The sequence below is a fragment of the Macrotis lagotis genome, chromosome 2 (genome assembly GCF_037893015.1).
Source record: "Macrotis lagotis isolate mMagLag1 chromosome 2, bilby.v1.9.chrom.fasta, whole genome shotgun sequence".
NCBI classification, from domain to species: Eukaryota; Metazoa; Chordata; class Mammalia; order Peramelemorphia; family Peramelidae; genus Macrotis; species Macrotis lagotis.
The window spans coordinates 97,015,164-97,033,881 of NC_133659.1; the positions used below are offsets into that span (position 1 = coordinate 97,015,164).

The 18,718-nt window shown below is 33.9% G+C and overlaps 1 protein-coding gene across 5 annotated transcripts in view; it reads left to right on the top strand.

Moving 5' to 3' along the window:
- PTPRC (protein tyrosine phosphatase receptor type C) overlaps window positions 1-14,089 on the top strand; it is a 138,522-nt gene extending 124,433 nt beyond the window's left edge. For all 5 annotated transcript variants that reach the window (XM_074222295.1, XM_074222297.1, XM_074222296.1 and 2 more), the window contains 4 exons: window positions 1,954-2,076; window positions 2,320-2,498; window positions 10,004-10,139; window positions 11,898-14,089. In XM_074222295.1, the coding sequence (XP_074078396.1) occupies window positions 1,954-2,076; window positions 2,320-2,498; window positions 10,004-10,139; window positions 11,898-12,173 (714 nt within the window). In that variant the 3' untranslated portion in view covers window positions 12,174-14,089. The remainder of the gene's footprint in view (window positions 1-1,953; window positions 2,077-2,319; window positions 2,499-10,003; window positions 10,140-11,897) is intronic.
- Window positions 14,090-18,718: the final 4,629 nt, after the last annotated feature.

An 18,718-nucleotide genomic window follows, 5' to 3' on the forward strand; every position in this document is an offset into this window, starting at 1 on the left:
TATTTAAAAAATATATTCTGACATCTCTTTCTTTTAAACTCAGCATATCTCAAAATGAACTCCTCCCACATTATCTCCTCTTCTTCACTTCTTCATTACTCTCAAAAGTATCACTATCCTCCCTGAAACACACCCTAGGTGTTATTCCGGACTCTTCACTTTCTCTCACCCTCTACCCCATATCCAATGTAAGATCAAATCCCATTAATTTTATCTTTGTAACATTTCTCATCTTATATAGGTTATTCTTCTGATGATGACAGTCTATCAATGCACCTGACCTTAATACCTTCCAATTTAATAGGACTCTCTAGAGTTTGTACTCTCTTGACAAAGTCATTAAGAATCCAAAGTCACCTCTTTTTTTGATCAAAATCAAAATGAGTAAATCTTTCCTCTGATACTGCCAAACTACCCTAGTGAATGCCCTTATCACCTCCTGTCTAGACTATAGCAATAACCTGTTGATTGACCTCCTTGCCTCGAATTTTTTTTCACACTAGTCCATACTGTATTATACTAACAAAGTGATCCTCTGAAATGAAGTTCTGATTTTGTCATCCCCTTTATTTAATCAACTTTAGTGGCTCTCCTTTATCCCCAGGATAAAATGTAAGACCCTCTATTCGGCTTTTAAAGCCCTTTATGAACCTATTCCTTTCTCATCTTTTCAGTTTATTTTTGTCTTATTCTCTTCTCAGTGCAACTTAAATAAAGTAACAACTGGTTCTCTATACTAATAATCATTTTAAGTGTACAAAAAGATATATACTGAAAGATACTTTAATATTTCATGCATTTAATACTCAAATAAGAAAAATAAAAGAGATACACAAAACTAGATTATGTTATATTACTCACAGTAAGCAAATGTATTCTTATGGAGAGAGAGCACTCATGGGACTAGAGCAGCCAATGTTGAAACATATGCAGAACCAAAACTCATTTTACCTATTCTAATTCATTTTTTTCTACTTCCATGGCTTCTGAAATGAGTAATAAGATAACTTTTGAAATCTATATTTCTGTTGATTCACTGTGTCCCAGCTTCTTATGGGTTCACATTTCAGGGAACACCAGCGCACTTATAATATCTTGGGGAATTTGGGGTATAACACAAATCAGAAGAAATTGTCATTCCCTGATTGGCACTTTTTCTCTTTATGTTATATATATATATTTTTTATTTTTTGTTTACTGAAGGTACAAAAATGAAGGAATTAAAATGTAGTATTTCATCGAAAACATGAGTTTTAAGAAATTAATAAATATTACAAGCATATTTCCATCAATTATTTTTTCACCTATGGATGCAATGAACATTACTATGGGAACTTAGAAAACATTCTTGCACAGATGAATGTTAAAAATGAGTAAGGAATGCAAATTTCTGATTTCCACATTCAGCAGCTGCCCAGGCTCCCACCTTGGAGATAACCCTGATTATAAGTGCCATTTTAGCAATCTATTCACCAAACGCAACAAAAAATTAGGTTCTGCCAATGGGGCTGAATCCTACCACTGATCCTTCCATATATATTCTACAAACCAGAGAATATTTGCTCTCACAAAAGAATGAACTTCCCAGATCCTTGAATCTTCAGAACTTTCCACCATTCCTGGAATTGTCTCCCTCTTCATCTCTCTACCTCTTTTTTTAATCTCTGTTTTTTCAATTTTCACTTAAAGTCTCACTTTATGAAGAATTCTAAATTTCCCCTTAGTGATAATGCCTTTCCTTTGAGAATTTCTCAAATTTGTCCTGAATTTCTCTTACTTGTATATGTTTTTTCTCCTATTAGTTTATGAACTCCTTGTAGACAGAGTCTGCTTTTGCCTCTTTTTGAAATTTAATTTTTAATCACTTTCTAACATGGATCTACTCTATTTGCTTTTGTTATCAATAAAATAAAATTAAGAAAGTAAGACTAATTTTTATTCTCCCAAATCTAGGAAGTTTGTGCTCAGTACTGGGGAGAAGGAAAGCAAAAATATGATGATGTGGAAGTAGAAATGAAAGACATGAATAAATGTACAGCTTACACCATTCGTGTATTTGAACTGAGACATGCAAAGGTATAAAAATTAAGTGAAGTGGTGGAATTCTTTGGGCAGGTTTAATTTATTACTGTTGGTTTAATTGGAGATAACAATTCCATTGTAAGAGGTCTGTAATATTTGAAAACATAATTTGTAAAATACTTAAGAGAAAGTCCTTCTGATTACAGAGGTAGATATGGAATAATTGATTATCAGATTGAAAAAATATGCCAAGTGGTCACTTGAATTAATTACTTTTCCACAATATCTGCTTTTTAGAGGAAAGATGCCCGGACAGTCTATCAGTATCAGTATAATAGCTGGAAAGGGGAAGACCTTCCCACCCATCCCAAAGAATTAATTTCTATGATTCAAAACTTCAAAGAGAAACTTCCAAAGAAACATGGCACTGAAGGACAAAAACATCACAAGAGTGCATCTCTTCTTGTGCACTGCCGGTAAGAATGAATGACTATCAGATTACTATTCAAGCTTTGCCAAATTGATCATCATTTTCACCAATTTTCATGTATCTTGGAATAAGTAATAAGAAAATAGCATATAAAAAATTCAAGTTTTACATGACATTTAAGTATTCACTCAGCAAATATTTAAGTACATTCTGTGTACATGCTAGTACTCTGATACATAACAGGAATAGGAAGATTTAAAAAAAATATATCATAGTCTCCAACCTCCAAGAGTTTAAAATCAAAGGGGAAAGAAACAATATGATAGTTTAATAATCAGCCAACAGATATTTATTAAGCACCTACTCCATGACAAACACAGTGCTAGGTACTAGGAATACACAAAGAGACAAAAGAGAATGCCTGTATTCAAGAAACTCACAATCCAGAAAGTAGCATATGCTCTGAAGCTATTCTTCCAAAACCCACTTGCTTTGGCACTTTGAATCCTCAGAGGTTTCTTTATGTTTCTTTGAGTTTCTAGGGGACCCTGAGAATCAGAGGCATGTAGTGTTTTGTAGTGCTAGAGCTAAAACAAAAAACACAAGTGTTCTCTCTCAGTTGTCAGTTGATATAAATTAATCAACCAGATTTAATTAATGCTTTAGAAAAGAGGTTGTTAGAATGTTTTAGAAAAACTGGTTGTTACAAAGCATTGCACTTCAAAAGTCTGTGTCACATTTTCTCATCAGTACATATAGAATCCAAAGAGGATCAGAGCTCAAATTAAGAGAATATATGTGATACAGAGAAAATACAGTTCTGAGATTTGTCTTTTACCTCTCTGTTTTATCTTTCTGAATTTAGACTCTAGGTTCTCTCTGTGAATTAATTCTCATCTTCAGTCTTTCCTCAAAGATATTAATTTGTCCTATAGCCATGAGAAAGTCTGGCTATTCCTATTTCCCCCGTAATTAATCTAAAAATTCTAATTCTTTAATTTTTCATATCCAAATCACTAAATCATAGTGTTCTACTTTACTTTGTTTTGCCACCTGAAATCCTTTTCTTTATCCTATCTTTGTTAGCATCTCAGTCTCTCAATTCTTTCTTAATCCATCCTAACTTTACCAAGGAGACCTCACCTTGCCTCCTAGGCTGCTAACCAGCTCAATTCTGTTCTGTGCTCTCCTCTTGAATTCCCTTCTTCCTTATCACATTGCTAATCTCCCTCTACTAAGCCTCAGCACTGTATTACTTCCAATAATGCTTTCAATCCTGCTCACATGAAGCTGAAATTTGCTGGTAAAAAGATTACAAAACTGTACTGAATCCACTATAATTTCATATCATAAAAACCTCAACTGGGTTTTCATCATGGCAAGTCAATCCTTTAACAGCTTTATTATATACATTAATCATTTTAATGCTGACCACTTTCTCTTTTTTTTCAAAAGGAAAATAATTTCATTTTATTTTTGCATTACAGTTTATTTTTTAATTTACATTTATTTTAATATTTTTATGTTTTGATTTCCAAATTTTTCTCCTCCCTCCATCCTCTTCCCTAGTCATTGAGAAGATAAGCAATTTGATATAAATTATACATCAATTCTATAAAATTTATTTCATATTGATCATATTGAAAAAAAGCATGAAAAATAAAAAAGTGAAAAAAATATACTTCTATCTAAATTCAGAGTTCATTAGTTTTCCCTGGAGATGGATAGCAGTTCTCAACTTTAACCCTTCAGAATTGCTTTGATCATTTTATTGATGAGTAGCAAAGTCTCCGAATTGATCTTCTTTACAATATTGCTATTACTGGGAACAGTAATTTTCTGTTTCTGTTCACTTTACATCAATTCATAGGTCTTCTCAGCTTTTTCTAAAGCCATCACCCTTGTCATTTCTTATAGGACAATAATATTCTATCATACTTATATGCCACAACTTGTTCAGTCATCTCCAGTTGATGCACATTCTCTCAGTTTCCAATTCCTTTATAACACAAAAAGAGATGCTTTAAATATTTTTGCATAAATTTTTCTTTTTTCCTTTGATGCTTTACTTCTGTTTTCTTTAGTTCTTTGAGTATTGAATTATTGCTAGTTTCAAAGCACATGCATAGTTTTATTGCCCTTTGGTTATTGTTTCACACTATTCTCCAGAATTGGATCAGTTTGTAACTATATATATATATATATATATATATATATATATATATATAGTATATTAGTTATTTTCCTTTTCTGTCATGTTAACCAAACTGATGTATGACATGTGAGTTATTTTAATTTGCATTTCTCTGGTCAATAGTACCTTAAAACATTTTTTCACATGACTAAAGATAGTTTTATTTTCTTCTTTAGAAAAACTCTCTATTGATAGCATTTAATCATTTATCTTTTTGGAGAATGGCATTTATGTTTATAAATTTGACTCAGTTCCCTATATATTTGAAAAATGAGATGTTTATCAAAGAAACTTGCTGCAAAAAATGTTTCCTTAGTTTTCTGCTTTCCTGCTTTTTTGTTCACATTGAGTTTTTTGTGGAAAGCTTTTTAATTTCATGTAATCTACAGCATCTTTTATCAATGTATAATTTTCCAGCTATGTGAGATAATTTTCCACATTCTTTTCCCTCCTCCTTTTTCACAGTGTATCTTTTTTTCTTATCTTATTGCTTTTTTGCAAGGCAATGGGGTTAAAGGACTTGCCCAAGGTCACACAGCTAGGTAAGTATTATGTATCTGAGGTAGGATTTAAACTCAGGTCTTTCTGACTCCAGGGCCAGTGCTCTATCCACTTTGCCACAATCCTGCCCCTATCCTATCATTTTTTTCAGATCTTTCCAACTCATTTAATTAATACTCATGCTCTTTATATACATACACAGACTCCTAATATGAGAAAGCTCCATAGAAGTTACATAAATCATTCTTCCATATAGAAATATAAACAGTTTAATCTTGCTATTCTCCTTACAGTTTCTTTTTTCATGTTTACCTTTTCATGCTTCTCTTGATTTTTTGTTTGAATATCAAATTTTCTCTTAAACTCTAATCTTTTTATCTGAATTGTTTGAAAGTACTCTATTTCATTAAATATTCATTTTCTACCTGAAGGATCAATTTTTCTAGATGGGTAATTCTTGGTTCTAATCTTACCTTTGCCTTCTGGAATATCGTATTTTAAGCCATCTGTTCCTTTAAAATGGAAGCTACTTACTCTTATGTGATTGTTAGTGTGGTTCCACAATATTTAAATGGCACCTTTCTGAATTCTTGTAATTCTCTCCTTGCCACAGGACATCTAGAATTTGACTATACTATTCCTGAGAATTTGGTTATAATAGCCCTGAGAGTTTGCATTTTGATATATCTTTCAGAAGTTGGATAATGGATTCTTTCAATTTCTATTTTACCCTCTTGGTCTAAGATATCTAGGTAGTTTTCTTTTATAATTTCTTAAAATATAACGTATAGATCTTTTTTTATCATGACTTTCTTAAGTTTGATAATTATCTCTCCTCAATCTATTTTTCCAGATCAATTGTATTTCCAATGAGAAAGTTCACATTTTCTTCAATATTTTCTGCATTTTGTTGACTTTGTTTTGTTATTCCTTGGTATCTTATGGACTCATTAGCTCCCAGTTAACCACTTTTAATTTTTAAGGAATTATTTTCTTTAATAAAACTTTGTATCATCTTAATTCTCTTTTCCTAATTTTCTTGCCTTGCTCTTATTTCTTTTCCAAAATATTTCCTCCATTGTTCATCTCCCCTTAGGTGTTCTGGGAATTCTTGTTGTACTTGTACCGAATTTGCCATTATCTCTTAATGCCAAATTTAATGGCTTTTTTTGCAGGGCTCATTCTTCTTGGACCTCTCTATAGCCTTTGCTGCAGTGAATCACCCTCTTCTCCCTGATACTCTCTTTTCTTTAGGTTTCTATGACTGTTCTTTTCTGCTTCTCCTCTTGATTTCCCGATTTTTCTTCAGTTTCCTTTACTGGATCTTTTTCTGGATCATGCTTATTTACCATGGGTGCCCCACTCCACCAAGGTTCTATCTTACACCTTCTTCTTTTCTTCCTCTATACTCTTTTACCTGTTATTTTCATCTGCTCCCAAGTATTCAATTATCTTTTCTATGCTGATAATTCTCAAATCACTTATCTACTTAATCTACTTAAGTAGACTCTACAAATCTATTTAGCCTTTCTCCTGACCTATACTGTCTCTTCTCTCCTACTGTCTGTTGGATGACTGGAACCAGAGATCTCATAGATATCTTAATTTCTACAAAAGCAGCTAGATGTTACAGTGGATAGGTGCATCAGCCCTGAAGTCAGGAGAACCCAAGTTCAAATTTGATCTCAAACATTTGACACAAATTCTTGGGCAAGTCACTTAACCCTGATTGCCTCATATCCAGGGTCATCTTCAATTGTTCTGATTCATATCTGGTCCCTGGAGGAGAATGTGAGGCTGATGAATTTGCACAGGTCACCCTCATTCATGTCCAGGTCATGTGCTTAGCATGGCATCAGCTCCCTGATGTCAAACTCTACTTGGAGAATGAAGGACAAAAACAACAGTTTCAAGATGTACAAAACTGAACTTCATTCTCTCTCCCATCATTCCTTCCTCTTTTCCTATCACCTGTATTACCATTGAGGGTACCATCATTCTCCTAGTTATCCATACTATCAATCTAGGTGTCATTTCCTCCTTGCTCCCCCTCATTTCCCCATGTCCCCCAAATTATTGTCCTTCTATACAACCTTCTACCTTTACAACATCTTTAGCATATCTCTCCTTCTCTCCTCTGACATTGCCACCACCCTGTTGTAGTCCCTCATTACCTCATCTATTACTATTTCAATAACTTGATGGTTGATCTTCAGGTTTTAGTTTTTTCTTACTTCAGTCCATCATCCCTTCTGCTATCAAATTTGTTTTCTTAAACCCTACAACTGACTACATCACATACTCTCTCCCTCCTTCCTCCCCACAATTTAATCTATTTATCCTTATTAACTTCAAAGATCAAATATAAAATTTGGTGTTCAAAGCCTCTCAATCCTGGCCTATTGCTACTCTCCTGCCTCCTCTCTCACCATGTTTTGAGATTCAGTGACACTGATCTCCTAACTTGTCTCTCAGAAGATATTCCATACATTTTCATTGTCTTAGATTCACGGCTTGAATTCCCTCCCTCCCCATTTCTATGTCCTGGCTTTCTTTCAGTCTCAGCTAAAATTATACCTTTTAAAAGAAGTCTTTTCCAATCCCCTTTAATGATAGTGACTGCCTTTATTGGTACCTAGTTTTTCCTTCTCATATCTTCCATTAGACTGATCCCTTTTTTTTCTTTCTCTGTATCTGAGATCTCAGTGCATCACCAAGCAAATAGTAGGCACTTAATGAATACTTGCTGACTCAGTGACAAGAAATCTCTAATTTTTTAGTTCTTTGTATCTACATCAGTGAAAAAAAAAACTGTTCTGCTTTTACTCATTCACTGTTGTATTCAACAGCTTATCACATTCAAAAATGAATAGTTTACTGTTTCAGAATTCTGAGTCAGATTAACCACTTCAGTCATTGTTATAATTCTGAGCAGAAGAATGTCTTACACAGCTCTCACACTGATTAATAAAATCTAAATCAGCAATTACATTTCTCAAAAGTAGGCTTATGTCTCTTACACAGAAAACACAATTATTGTAGAAGGTGGGAGTAAAGAAAACTGATGGTGTTGAAGAAGGGACTGAAGGAGGACTCGAAGCTCCTACTTCCCCAAACCCTTAAAACATGATGAAAGATTATAGGTCTAGAAAGGATTATGGACAACCAAGGTTTTGTCCAAATCCCTCAATTTATATAGGAGAAAATATGTTTAGCCTAAGTGTAGGGGCAATAACCCAGGACTCAGATCCAGCTCTCTGTCAACAAGGTTGCTGAAATTGGCTTGGAGGAGTTTGACCAAAGCTTACTCAATGACTTTCCCAAGTATTTATTGGCCCCTACTCTCAAAAGTCAGGATGAAAATTGAAAAGGAAGGGAGGCCTTTCTCTGTTTGTTCTTATGCCAAGTCATTCAAACTAGTGATTCAGAATACATTCCTCTAGAAGAAGTAGAGATCTAAGATTGCTACCCCCTCTCCCCACCAGTTTATGGTAGGTTTTACTACACACCTATATCTTTGCTATATTCCTCCTCTTTCTTACATATCAGTCCAAGCTCACTTTGGCACTAAGAAGCTGCCTGCAGGGACCAGAGTCAGAGCTTATTCCCTACCTCTAGGAGCCTTTAGTTTGAGTTTCACCAGTCATAGGCCATATCTGTTGTCATCTTGAAGGCTGACCCACATCCATACAGTTCCATTATTATAAGAGAGTTGTCACAGTCTGACCAGTCTCTCTGTCCTAATCTCGCAACCAGCAACAGTTTTCTTTGTTAGAGAACAATTGATGTCACTGCTGTCTAAATTCCCCTACCGAGGACAAAGCCCCATTCATTCTGTCATGGATATAACTTTACTCACAACAATATAATATGAAGCAAGGTCTTTTGTTAAAAGAAAAGAGGACAGCTTGGAGCTTAGGGAAAGAGGTTTAGAAAAGGCAATATAAGAAGTATTTTACAGAAACAGTTAGGGATGGATAAGAGGGATTGTTTCTTCTTCATAAGGTCCTCGTTGAAATTACAGGACATGAATTTATGATAGACCTGGTCAACCCAGGATTCATGACTTTCTGCTAGAGCGTTCTAGTGCTTTAGAGAAGGAACTTAAGAAGAGAATGATTAGGGTGACCCGAGTTGGGAATTAGAAGTAGAATAATAGGAAGGGTATGGGGAAGCCAAAGGGTTTATTTTTGTTAGGCAATTAGTTTTATGTGACTTGTCATATAGCTAACAAGAATCTGAGGTAGGATTTGAACTCAGGTCTTCCTGACTGCAGGGTCAATACATTATCCACTGTTCCAATTGCTTATCCCTGGATTTTAAAGATAAAAATTATGGAATAATAAATAACAAAGAAAAAAATTTTAATGACTTTGAAAGAATAATTTCATTAAAAATAAAGACTGTATATTTATTTACCATTAAACTTTCTATATTACTGGTAGTTCTTCTTTAGATTTTGATAAGATTTTTCTCTTTTGGGGGGAAGTTTATTATACTTTCTTTACTGCAGCTCTTCAGACATTCCAGAAAGTTTGCAAACATTTAAACTGACCTGACCTACCTAATAATTTTTCTGTTAATTTTTCATGAACTAAACTTATCAGTAAAAACACACCATACACACACACACACATATATTTGGAGGCTAGATAGCTATAAAAACAATTGTTTCTTTTATCTGAGTAAAATTCTTTGGCTGTTAACAAATAAATCTCTTTAAAATTATTTTAGAATTTATCTGTTATTATTGACAAAGGTCATACTGTTAACTGTACTCTAAATTGTGGATTCTGGCCTCATTTCCATAACATTCTCTTTCTAAAATTTAAAGTTCCTTTTTTTCCTTTTTGCAGGGATGGATCCCAAAAAACAGGAACATTTTGTGCTTTGTTAAATCTTTTGGACTGTGCAGACACAGAAGAAGTAATCGATGTTTTTCAAGTAGTGAAATCTCTTCGCAGAGCCAGACCAGAAATGGTTTCATCCTTTGTAAGTAAATTCTATTAGAAATTTAAGCATATTATTTTTCTATTCAACAAGTTTCTACTTTTCTCTTTCTTTCTCTTTCTCTGTCTTTCTTTGTGTATCTGAGGTTTTTCATCTGGGATGTATATACCCTGGAGGTAGATTTCAATGGGTCCAAGAACTTGGTTGGAAAAAATAAATGATCATTTTCACTAACTGCAAACCGAAAGTTAGCATTTCCTTCAATTATGAATAAAGGGGGAAAAAACTTATTCTGAAAATGGGTCCATAGACCTTACTATACTGTCAAATGAATTCAAATAAAAAAATTAAGAATTTCTACTGTGGAGAAATCTGATAATTGTGATAATAATCAGAAACAAATAGCATATATAAACATATACATATGAATATATTATAAATCTATAATAGTTTATACATATATATTATACTTACATGTTTTAGATAATCATTTTGTATTTATACAAGTCAACATATTGTGTTGATAGCTTAAAATTACTAAGACTTTTGGGATATCCTGACATGTATGTGGGACAAGGGGAAAGAGTGAGATAGACAGGAGAGAAAGAAAATAGAAGTTAGAGCTTGTAAATGAAGAATACTTAATTTGGTGGAAATTCATCCCATTGCTAAATGACTGATAAACGAATTTTAAGACTTGCATAGTTTATCTTGGACCTTGAGTTTGGTCCGTGGCACAGTAATTTTACTTTAGCAGTCTTTGTTGAGACTAAGCTAATTACTTTGCAATGAGGTGCTCTTAGCACTTTAAAATTTTTTTAATTATGTCCTATAACCAAGAATATTCTAGTTAAGGTCACACACAGCCACCTACATAGGATCAATTATGAAAGAGATTCATAAACAGCCAATAATACCTGAACCTAAGTGCTTATAAGTAGAAATTGCTGAACATACAAAGAAAGGAAAAAGAAAGCCATAAATATTAAGTTCACAGTTTATTTTACATATTTTGTTTTTATACCTAATCACTTAACAGTAATTCGAGGTAGTTAGGTGATGCTGTAGATGGAGAGCTGGCCTGGATTCAGAAATATCGGAATTCAAATCTGATTTCGGACAGTTAATTAGCTCTTTGATCCTTGGGAAAGTCACTTAAACTCTACCCCAGTTTCCTCAATTGTAAAATGGCAACCATAATGCCACCTACTTCACAGGGTTATTGTGGGGACTGAATGAGATATTTGTTAAGGACCAAGCACAAAGCTTGGCTCTCTTCCCTTCCCCAATAACTCCCCCATGGTAGAGTCCTTTTTTTTTAAAGGTAGCAAGTAAAATCAAATAGTCCCTTTAGTATTCTGTACTTATAGTACCTTACCTCTCTCCAGAGAAAGTGTGTTTCAGCATCAGTCATCTGGAATAACTATTGATTATTGGATTTGATTTGAACTCTGTGGTCCCCTACTGTCATCTCCAATTGTATTATTGTAGTTGTGCATGCCATTTTTCTAGATTTGCTTTCTTAATTTGGCATTAGTTTGTGTGACTTATTTCATGTTTCTCTGATTTCCTTAGAGCTGCCATTCTTCACAATACAATTTTATGCCATTACATTCATGTTATGACTCAGTTTTTAAAGTAGTTCTGAATCCAAGAAGTTGAGAAAGATCTCTACTTTCATATAGTTTTCTATATGAAAGTTTGTTGAGTTTATCTACCATCAGCTTATATGTTACTTCAAGATAATTTCATCTTATTTCTTTTCTCCAATTTCTTTCTTTCTTTCTTTTTGATTTAAAGGAACAATATCAGTTCCTGTATGACATCATTGCTAACACCTACCCTGCCCAGAATGGACAAATAAAGAAAAGCAACCACCAGCAAGATCAAATTGAATTTGACAATGAAGTGGACACACCAAATCAGGATGCTAACTGTGTTAGCTCATCTGGTGATCTCAACGAACTCCAAGAAAAAAGCAGAAAAACTGAAGAATCAAAGAACACAGGGGCTACTAAAGAGACCGAAAGCCCTTCAAATGGTCCCACAAGTCCAAGTTTAATGGAAAGTACCTAGGAAGGTACATGGATCTAGGGCATTGTTAATGAAGCCTTTCATTTGTTTTGTCTTCAAGAAATAGAAAAGGAACAAAGGTCTGTTTGAAATCTGTGGATTTCATGGAACTAGTTATCATAGTATTTTTTAATCCTCGTGACATTTATATTATATATTTTTACAAAATCCTTTGTATATAGTTCAATGCTTATTCAAAACTTTTTTTTTTACTATTTCAAAATGTCTTTTTTGTCAGTTTTTATTTGACTCTGTTTTGTTTTAAGGAGAAAGATTTCAAGTGAAAGTCAATTAACTTAGAAGAGGGTAATTTATAAACTAGATTTTATTACCTCAAAAGGAAAACCCATTTCAATCAGGTTTGTTATTTAGGTTGAGACACGTTATTTTTATCAGTTTAAATCTGTACGTGGAGCATGTTTTGAAATGAAAATAAGTACATTTTCCTGAATGACCTCAAGATGTCCCCATTGTTCTATGGAAACTAATTCTGCAGCTCACTATTTGACTCCTAGGAGGGGGCATCTAGAGCAATATTATATGTTTATGCAAAGACTATTAAGAAAATTTTCTGTATTAAGTCTTGGTCTCCCTACACACCATGTGTTAGTATTTAGTTCACTCTATTTCCATACTTGTTTAACCTAATTTAAACAGGTTTAACAAATGGACATATTTTGCTGTCTCTATGTGATGTATGCAACTCGTGTGATATAAACTACTCTCAGTACGGGATTTGGAATTAATTATTTAGTATATTTGCATATCCTGTGCTGCCCTCACCCCCAAATCTTTTATTGTTTGTTACAATTAAAATCAAATAATCATCTTTTAAGAAAAACAAATTTGATGGATACTTAACATACATAGAATAGAAAAACTGAAACTATGCAAATTCATTTGTCTAAAATATTATTCCTGAAAGATTTTCCAAGAAATTCAATTCTTAATTATTGACAAGTTACAGCCCAGTTTGCTTACTCATGTTTATCTTATTGGATGCTTGAAGTTCAGTATCAAAGTATTTACTTCAAATCTTTAGAAAGCTTTTTTAAAAATATTGAGGTTTTATAAAATTTAGTATGTAATAACCACTATATTCTATGTAATGTGTATTATACATCTTGATATTGAAAAATAATATTAAACTATAAGTTATATATCATGTGGCATACATACTAAAACTACCAACTGAAACACAATTGAATATAGACAAAGTATATTTCAGACCTTAATTGCTACATAAATGTAATCTATTCTCAATGTTATCATTATTGCTGTTCAAAAGATACAGAAACCTCACAGTCCTCGATATTTCATTCACTTTAGAACCATTGAAACTAAGGACATAAAATACCTGCTCATGAGTAGCTTTTGTGAAGTAGGGTCATTTCCATTGGTCATAAACTGCACTTCAATTAGCAGTAGACTTACTAACCAGTTTTAGTTTTCCAGATAACTCCAATGCTTTTCATTCTCTCCATATATTCAATGCTATTCCACAAACATTTATTAAGTGTCCACCTATTAAGTTTCAAGCATTGTGCCAGGTGTATCATCAGCAGTATAATGCTTTTTATTATTTCTCCTGTTTTAGGAAAATGTCTGAAAGCACCTTACAAAGGATTTTTATAATAAGTAATGATTTGGGAGAACAAATTTTGAAATATTCATCAGTCAGTACTATATACCAAGTCTATTGTTTGTCACATCAGTTTGGAATTATTGCAGTCATGTATTACCATTTGATGCCTCAGATCTCTGTCTACAGCTTGAGATGATAATAATTGCCAGAGACGATTTATGTAAAATATTGTCTACTATTCATTTATAGGAGATCTGTTTTCAAATTCAGATCTTTATTCCACAGCTGGCCTAAAATTAGTAGTTTAATGCACTGGTTTGGAATACAAAAACAATCAAGGAAAAACAACAACAAAACAGTTTTGATATGTGATTCGAAATGTACATTTTCCATTGCTATTTAAGAAGCATAAAATAAAGATTATTTTTTAAAAAATAGTCAGAAGAATCGTTATTTCCCTAATTGAAGCTTCTATAAGACTTCAATTCTCCTAGTGGACTAGGGAAAGAATAAGGTAAGTGGTTCATGGCATCTCTGGTCCTGGTGAATTAATCTAGGACTCATTAGAGAATTTCTGCCATTGACAATGGAATTATATTAAAGGCATATGCTATTTTCTTCCCCCAAAATACAAAAGTGAATGAAGAGACTCTGAGAATGTCTACATATCCATGAACCAAGCTTATAGGATCATAAATCTAGAATTGGAAAATGCCCAAGGTATTCTAACTCTCATTTTACTGATGAGGACACTGAGGTCTAGGAGAACACAGATGACTTGCCAAATATCTTACAAGCAATGGTGTGGTTTCAATCGAGGTCCTTGGACACCAGTGCTCTGTTCACTTTTAGGAAGCCAAGGATTGCTTATAGATAAATTGCTGACCTTAAAGTCAGCAAGACCTGAGAAGGAGACTGCCATAAATACATACCAGTTGGATAACTTTGGACATGCAACTTGGACTTTAAGTGTGTCTTCATAGGCAACTCTCCAAAACCAAAACCATTGGTAGAAGTTTCTTCATTTCAGTGAAATCAGAAGTCCAGCTTCTATCTTTTTCCCTTTCAGCACTAATATAGATCTATTCCAGACATGGTGAAAGTCACCAGTGGTTGTTGACTACAAAGATTGAATCTTTGGAAAGATTCAGCTTTGGAATTTGACCCTAGTGAATATAACCATATTTCTTTTTTCTTGGACAATAGACTCAACACCTTTTTTTTAGAAAGGAGGAAACTGGGTCTGGCAAAGTTTAATCTATTTGCCCAAGATTACACTGATAACAAAAGACAAAGTTAGGAGTAGAACTCAGACACTTTCACTCCAGTATCCTTTAGATTGCCCAATTATGTGAAAAATAATCTGAGTTTTGCTTAATGGATCAGATGTCTGTCCCCTGAACCCACATTGGAATGCTTTAAATAGTGGTGCCAATGGTATTTGATCCCCTTAGGCAACTGGAGTTCTTCAGCAACTTCCTTGAACTCAAATCTGAGACCATCAGAAAGAAGTAAAAGTAGGGTGAAATCAATCTTCATTGACTACATTGCCTGTGTGTTGTTATTATTTATCCAATATAATTAGAGTCCTTCCAAAGGGAGTAAGCACAAATTTACTGACATGACCTTTACAATCAATAATGATTTCATACTTTTTGCATTCTTTGTCCCTTATTGGAGCTGGCTTTACAGTTTTGCCATACTGAATCCATGATTCTTGTTCACATCCTGTTCTAGCTAAATTATACTACTTGCTGCTTGTTCCCTATGTATTAAATACAGTTTTCTCACATTGAATTTAGAGTCAGAAGACATAGATTTGGAATCAGGAGACCTGGGTCCTAAGCCCATTTGGGCTACTTACTACAGAATCTGTGTGATCTTGGGCAAATCATTTGATGCCTTAGGGCTTTAGTGACTCTCTCCTATCTATAAATAAGAGGAGCCAGTAATTTCATCCCCATCAGACAAAAATTTTTGAGCATTCGTCCCTCAATATGTGTTTATTGATTTGTGATACAGTGGATAGAATACTGAACATGTAGTCAAAAAGACCTGAATTCAAATTGGATCATAGGCTCACTATGTGATTCCATTTTCTTTCTGCCTTTGTTTCCTCATACCATAAAATAGAAAGAAGGCCAGCTATTTCCAGGGTGGTTGTAACGATATGATGAAATACAGTCTGTAAAGCATTTTATAAACTTTAAAAGGTCACATAAGTGTAAGTTATTATTATTATTTCTGTTTTCATGATATATTATAAAACAAAAAATTAAATTAAAAAGGAGATGACTATCAAACAATATATGATCTTAGAACTAAAAAGGAATCATTGGGGAGTGATTTATCAGATCTGGGATTCAGGAAAATCACTTTGACAGGTGTGTCAAGAAGAGACTTGAAATAGAGAACTAATTTAGAAGGCTTTCTTTTGTTGGGAAGTGAGGAAAGTCCTAAGTAAAATAATGACTAGATGAATGGAAAGAAGAAAACACTTGCAAGAGATATTGTGGAACTTTGACGTTGAAAAATGAATGGATATGTCACTTGAAAGAGAGGAAGAAGTTGAAAGTGACACTTTAGGTGGTGAGCCTTTAGGTTGTGTTACCTTGTCCATAACAGGAAAATTTAGAAGGTGAAATTTGAGATAAAAGGTCATAATATAATATGGCGGGTGTTCACCCTTGATCCTCCTGTGTGACTTTCAAAAGAAAGATGGCAAATAAGAAGGGGGTGCCACTGTACATGAAGAAGAAATACTTATGTGAGAAAATCATAGGAACTAAAAGGGGAAGTATGACAGATGATTATTTGTATGAAGTTAAAAGTAGGGAGAAACAAATAATTTTTTCATTGATATATGCAGTAGACTTCCTCTACAGAAAAAGCAAATAGATGAGGAATTTTGGAAATAATTGTGTCTGCCACAGGGACATAATTGTGATTGCAACCTCAATTATCCAATTATCTGCTTGAGCTCTTTCTCTGACAAAAGCAGAGCAGGTGCTAACTTCCTGACTCACCTTAATGATATTTCACCTTTCAAAAGGTGGAAGAATCAAGAAGGGAAAATTTTTTATTATTATTAATCTGATTCATATCAACAGGGAAGAATTAGTTCCTATAATGGAAATGTTGGGAACTTCAAAAAAGAAATGATTTTATCCTAGTTTTATAATAGAGAAGCAGAGGAAACTGAGCATAGTTTGAAATGTACTTTAAATTTTGGGAAAGCATATTTTAAAGAATCCACAGGAAAGATAATTAAAATACCAAAGAATAAAATGCTACCTACCATGTTTTTGACTCAAGAAGATGCTTTAGCTAGGCTGGTTTGTCTGTCTTATGGGATATTGCTAAGCACTGGTAGTTGTTCTTTGTTGGTGGGGTTGACTGACCCCTTCTCCACAGGAACCATTTCTTCAAATAATGACTAGGAAATGGTCTAGAAGCAGGCATTTTAGTCTGGAAGGTGTCCCCATCCCCAGAGTTTTTATGTTCATCTATCTCTTAGTAGTAGTGATTCAGCAATTGTTGCTAAGTAGGGACAAAAGCAGTCAGTCTTTTTCTATAATTATTTCACTTGCATTGACAACTGTAGGAGGAAAGATTGGAAGCAGGTCTGTCGGTTTGGAGGATATTCTAAGACTCCTGAGTCAGGTTCCTACATTGAGGTCATAAAGGTTTAAGACGAGATGATGGGCAAGAATGGTAGAGCTTCAGATTGACCATCATGTACTGAAGTCTATCTCTCTTCAAGTTCTCAGATGCAATGAGGATAACTGCCATTATTGCTTCTTTTACTCTATGACCAGTATATCATGGGTGTACATCCTGATTCTTCAACCACACTGGCTTGCCTGCTCTGTGAGTGGCAGTTAGTTGGCAGGCTTTAGCTTTGACTGCAGCTAATAAAATGAAATTCAGAAAGAATGAAGGTAAATGCTTGCACTTGGGTATAAAAAGTCAATACTTCACTGTTACATGATCTAGAATTTTAGTGGAATGAGAGTTCAATATAAAACAAGAGTATGATATGACCAAGAGTCAGTGATATATTAAGAGGGACATAGCTTCCAGAAATATCATGGCAATAGAACCCTCTGTCTTTTGCTATTGTCTGAAGAATTGTGTTCATTTCTATTTCTATGAAGGACAATAAGGATATTGATAAGTTGTAGGGTGTCTAAATGGGGCACTAGGCTGGAGAAGGGCCTTGATTGTATGCCACATGAGAATCAGTAAAAGGAATTGGTCATGTTTTTCTAGAGAAGAGAAAACTCAAGCAGACCTTCATAACTAATCTGTCCTATATAAGAGGGCATGGGATTGTTCCATTTGGCCTCATCTGAGACAGTTTGTTGAACAATGAGTTGAAGTTTCAAAAAGACTTCTTGTTAAACAATCTTCCTAAGCTGCCCAAATGTGGAATGGATTTTCTCTGGAGGTGGTAGGTTTTCCATTTTTGGAAATGTTCAAGCAGAAGCTGGAAGCCACTTCTCAGGTTTGTTAGAATGAAAATTATTTTTCTGTCTTTCTTTCTCAATAGTGAGCCTAGGTCATAGGTAGAAAACTAAAATGCACTTTTTTAGTCATCTAGTTAAAGTCCCTCATTTTATATATCTGGAAACATAAGCCCAGAAAAATCAAATGACTTAATAAAGGATATAGAGGTCATAATTCAAAGTCATGAACTAAATTAAGATCCTCTGATTTTAGATCTAGTATGTTTTAATGAAAATAGTTAATATTTAATATATCCCCTACTATGAACCTACTATTTACAGACACTATGCAAACATTATCTTATTTTATCCTTACAACAACTCTGAGAGACAGGAGCTATTATTATCCCCATTTACAAAAGGAGATATTGAGGTGGACAGTAGTTAAGTGAATTGTCCAGGAAACAAAGCTAAGAATTGTCTGAGGCTAAGTATGAACTCAGGCTTTCCTGACT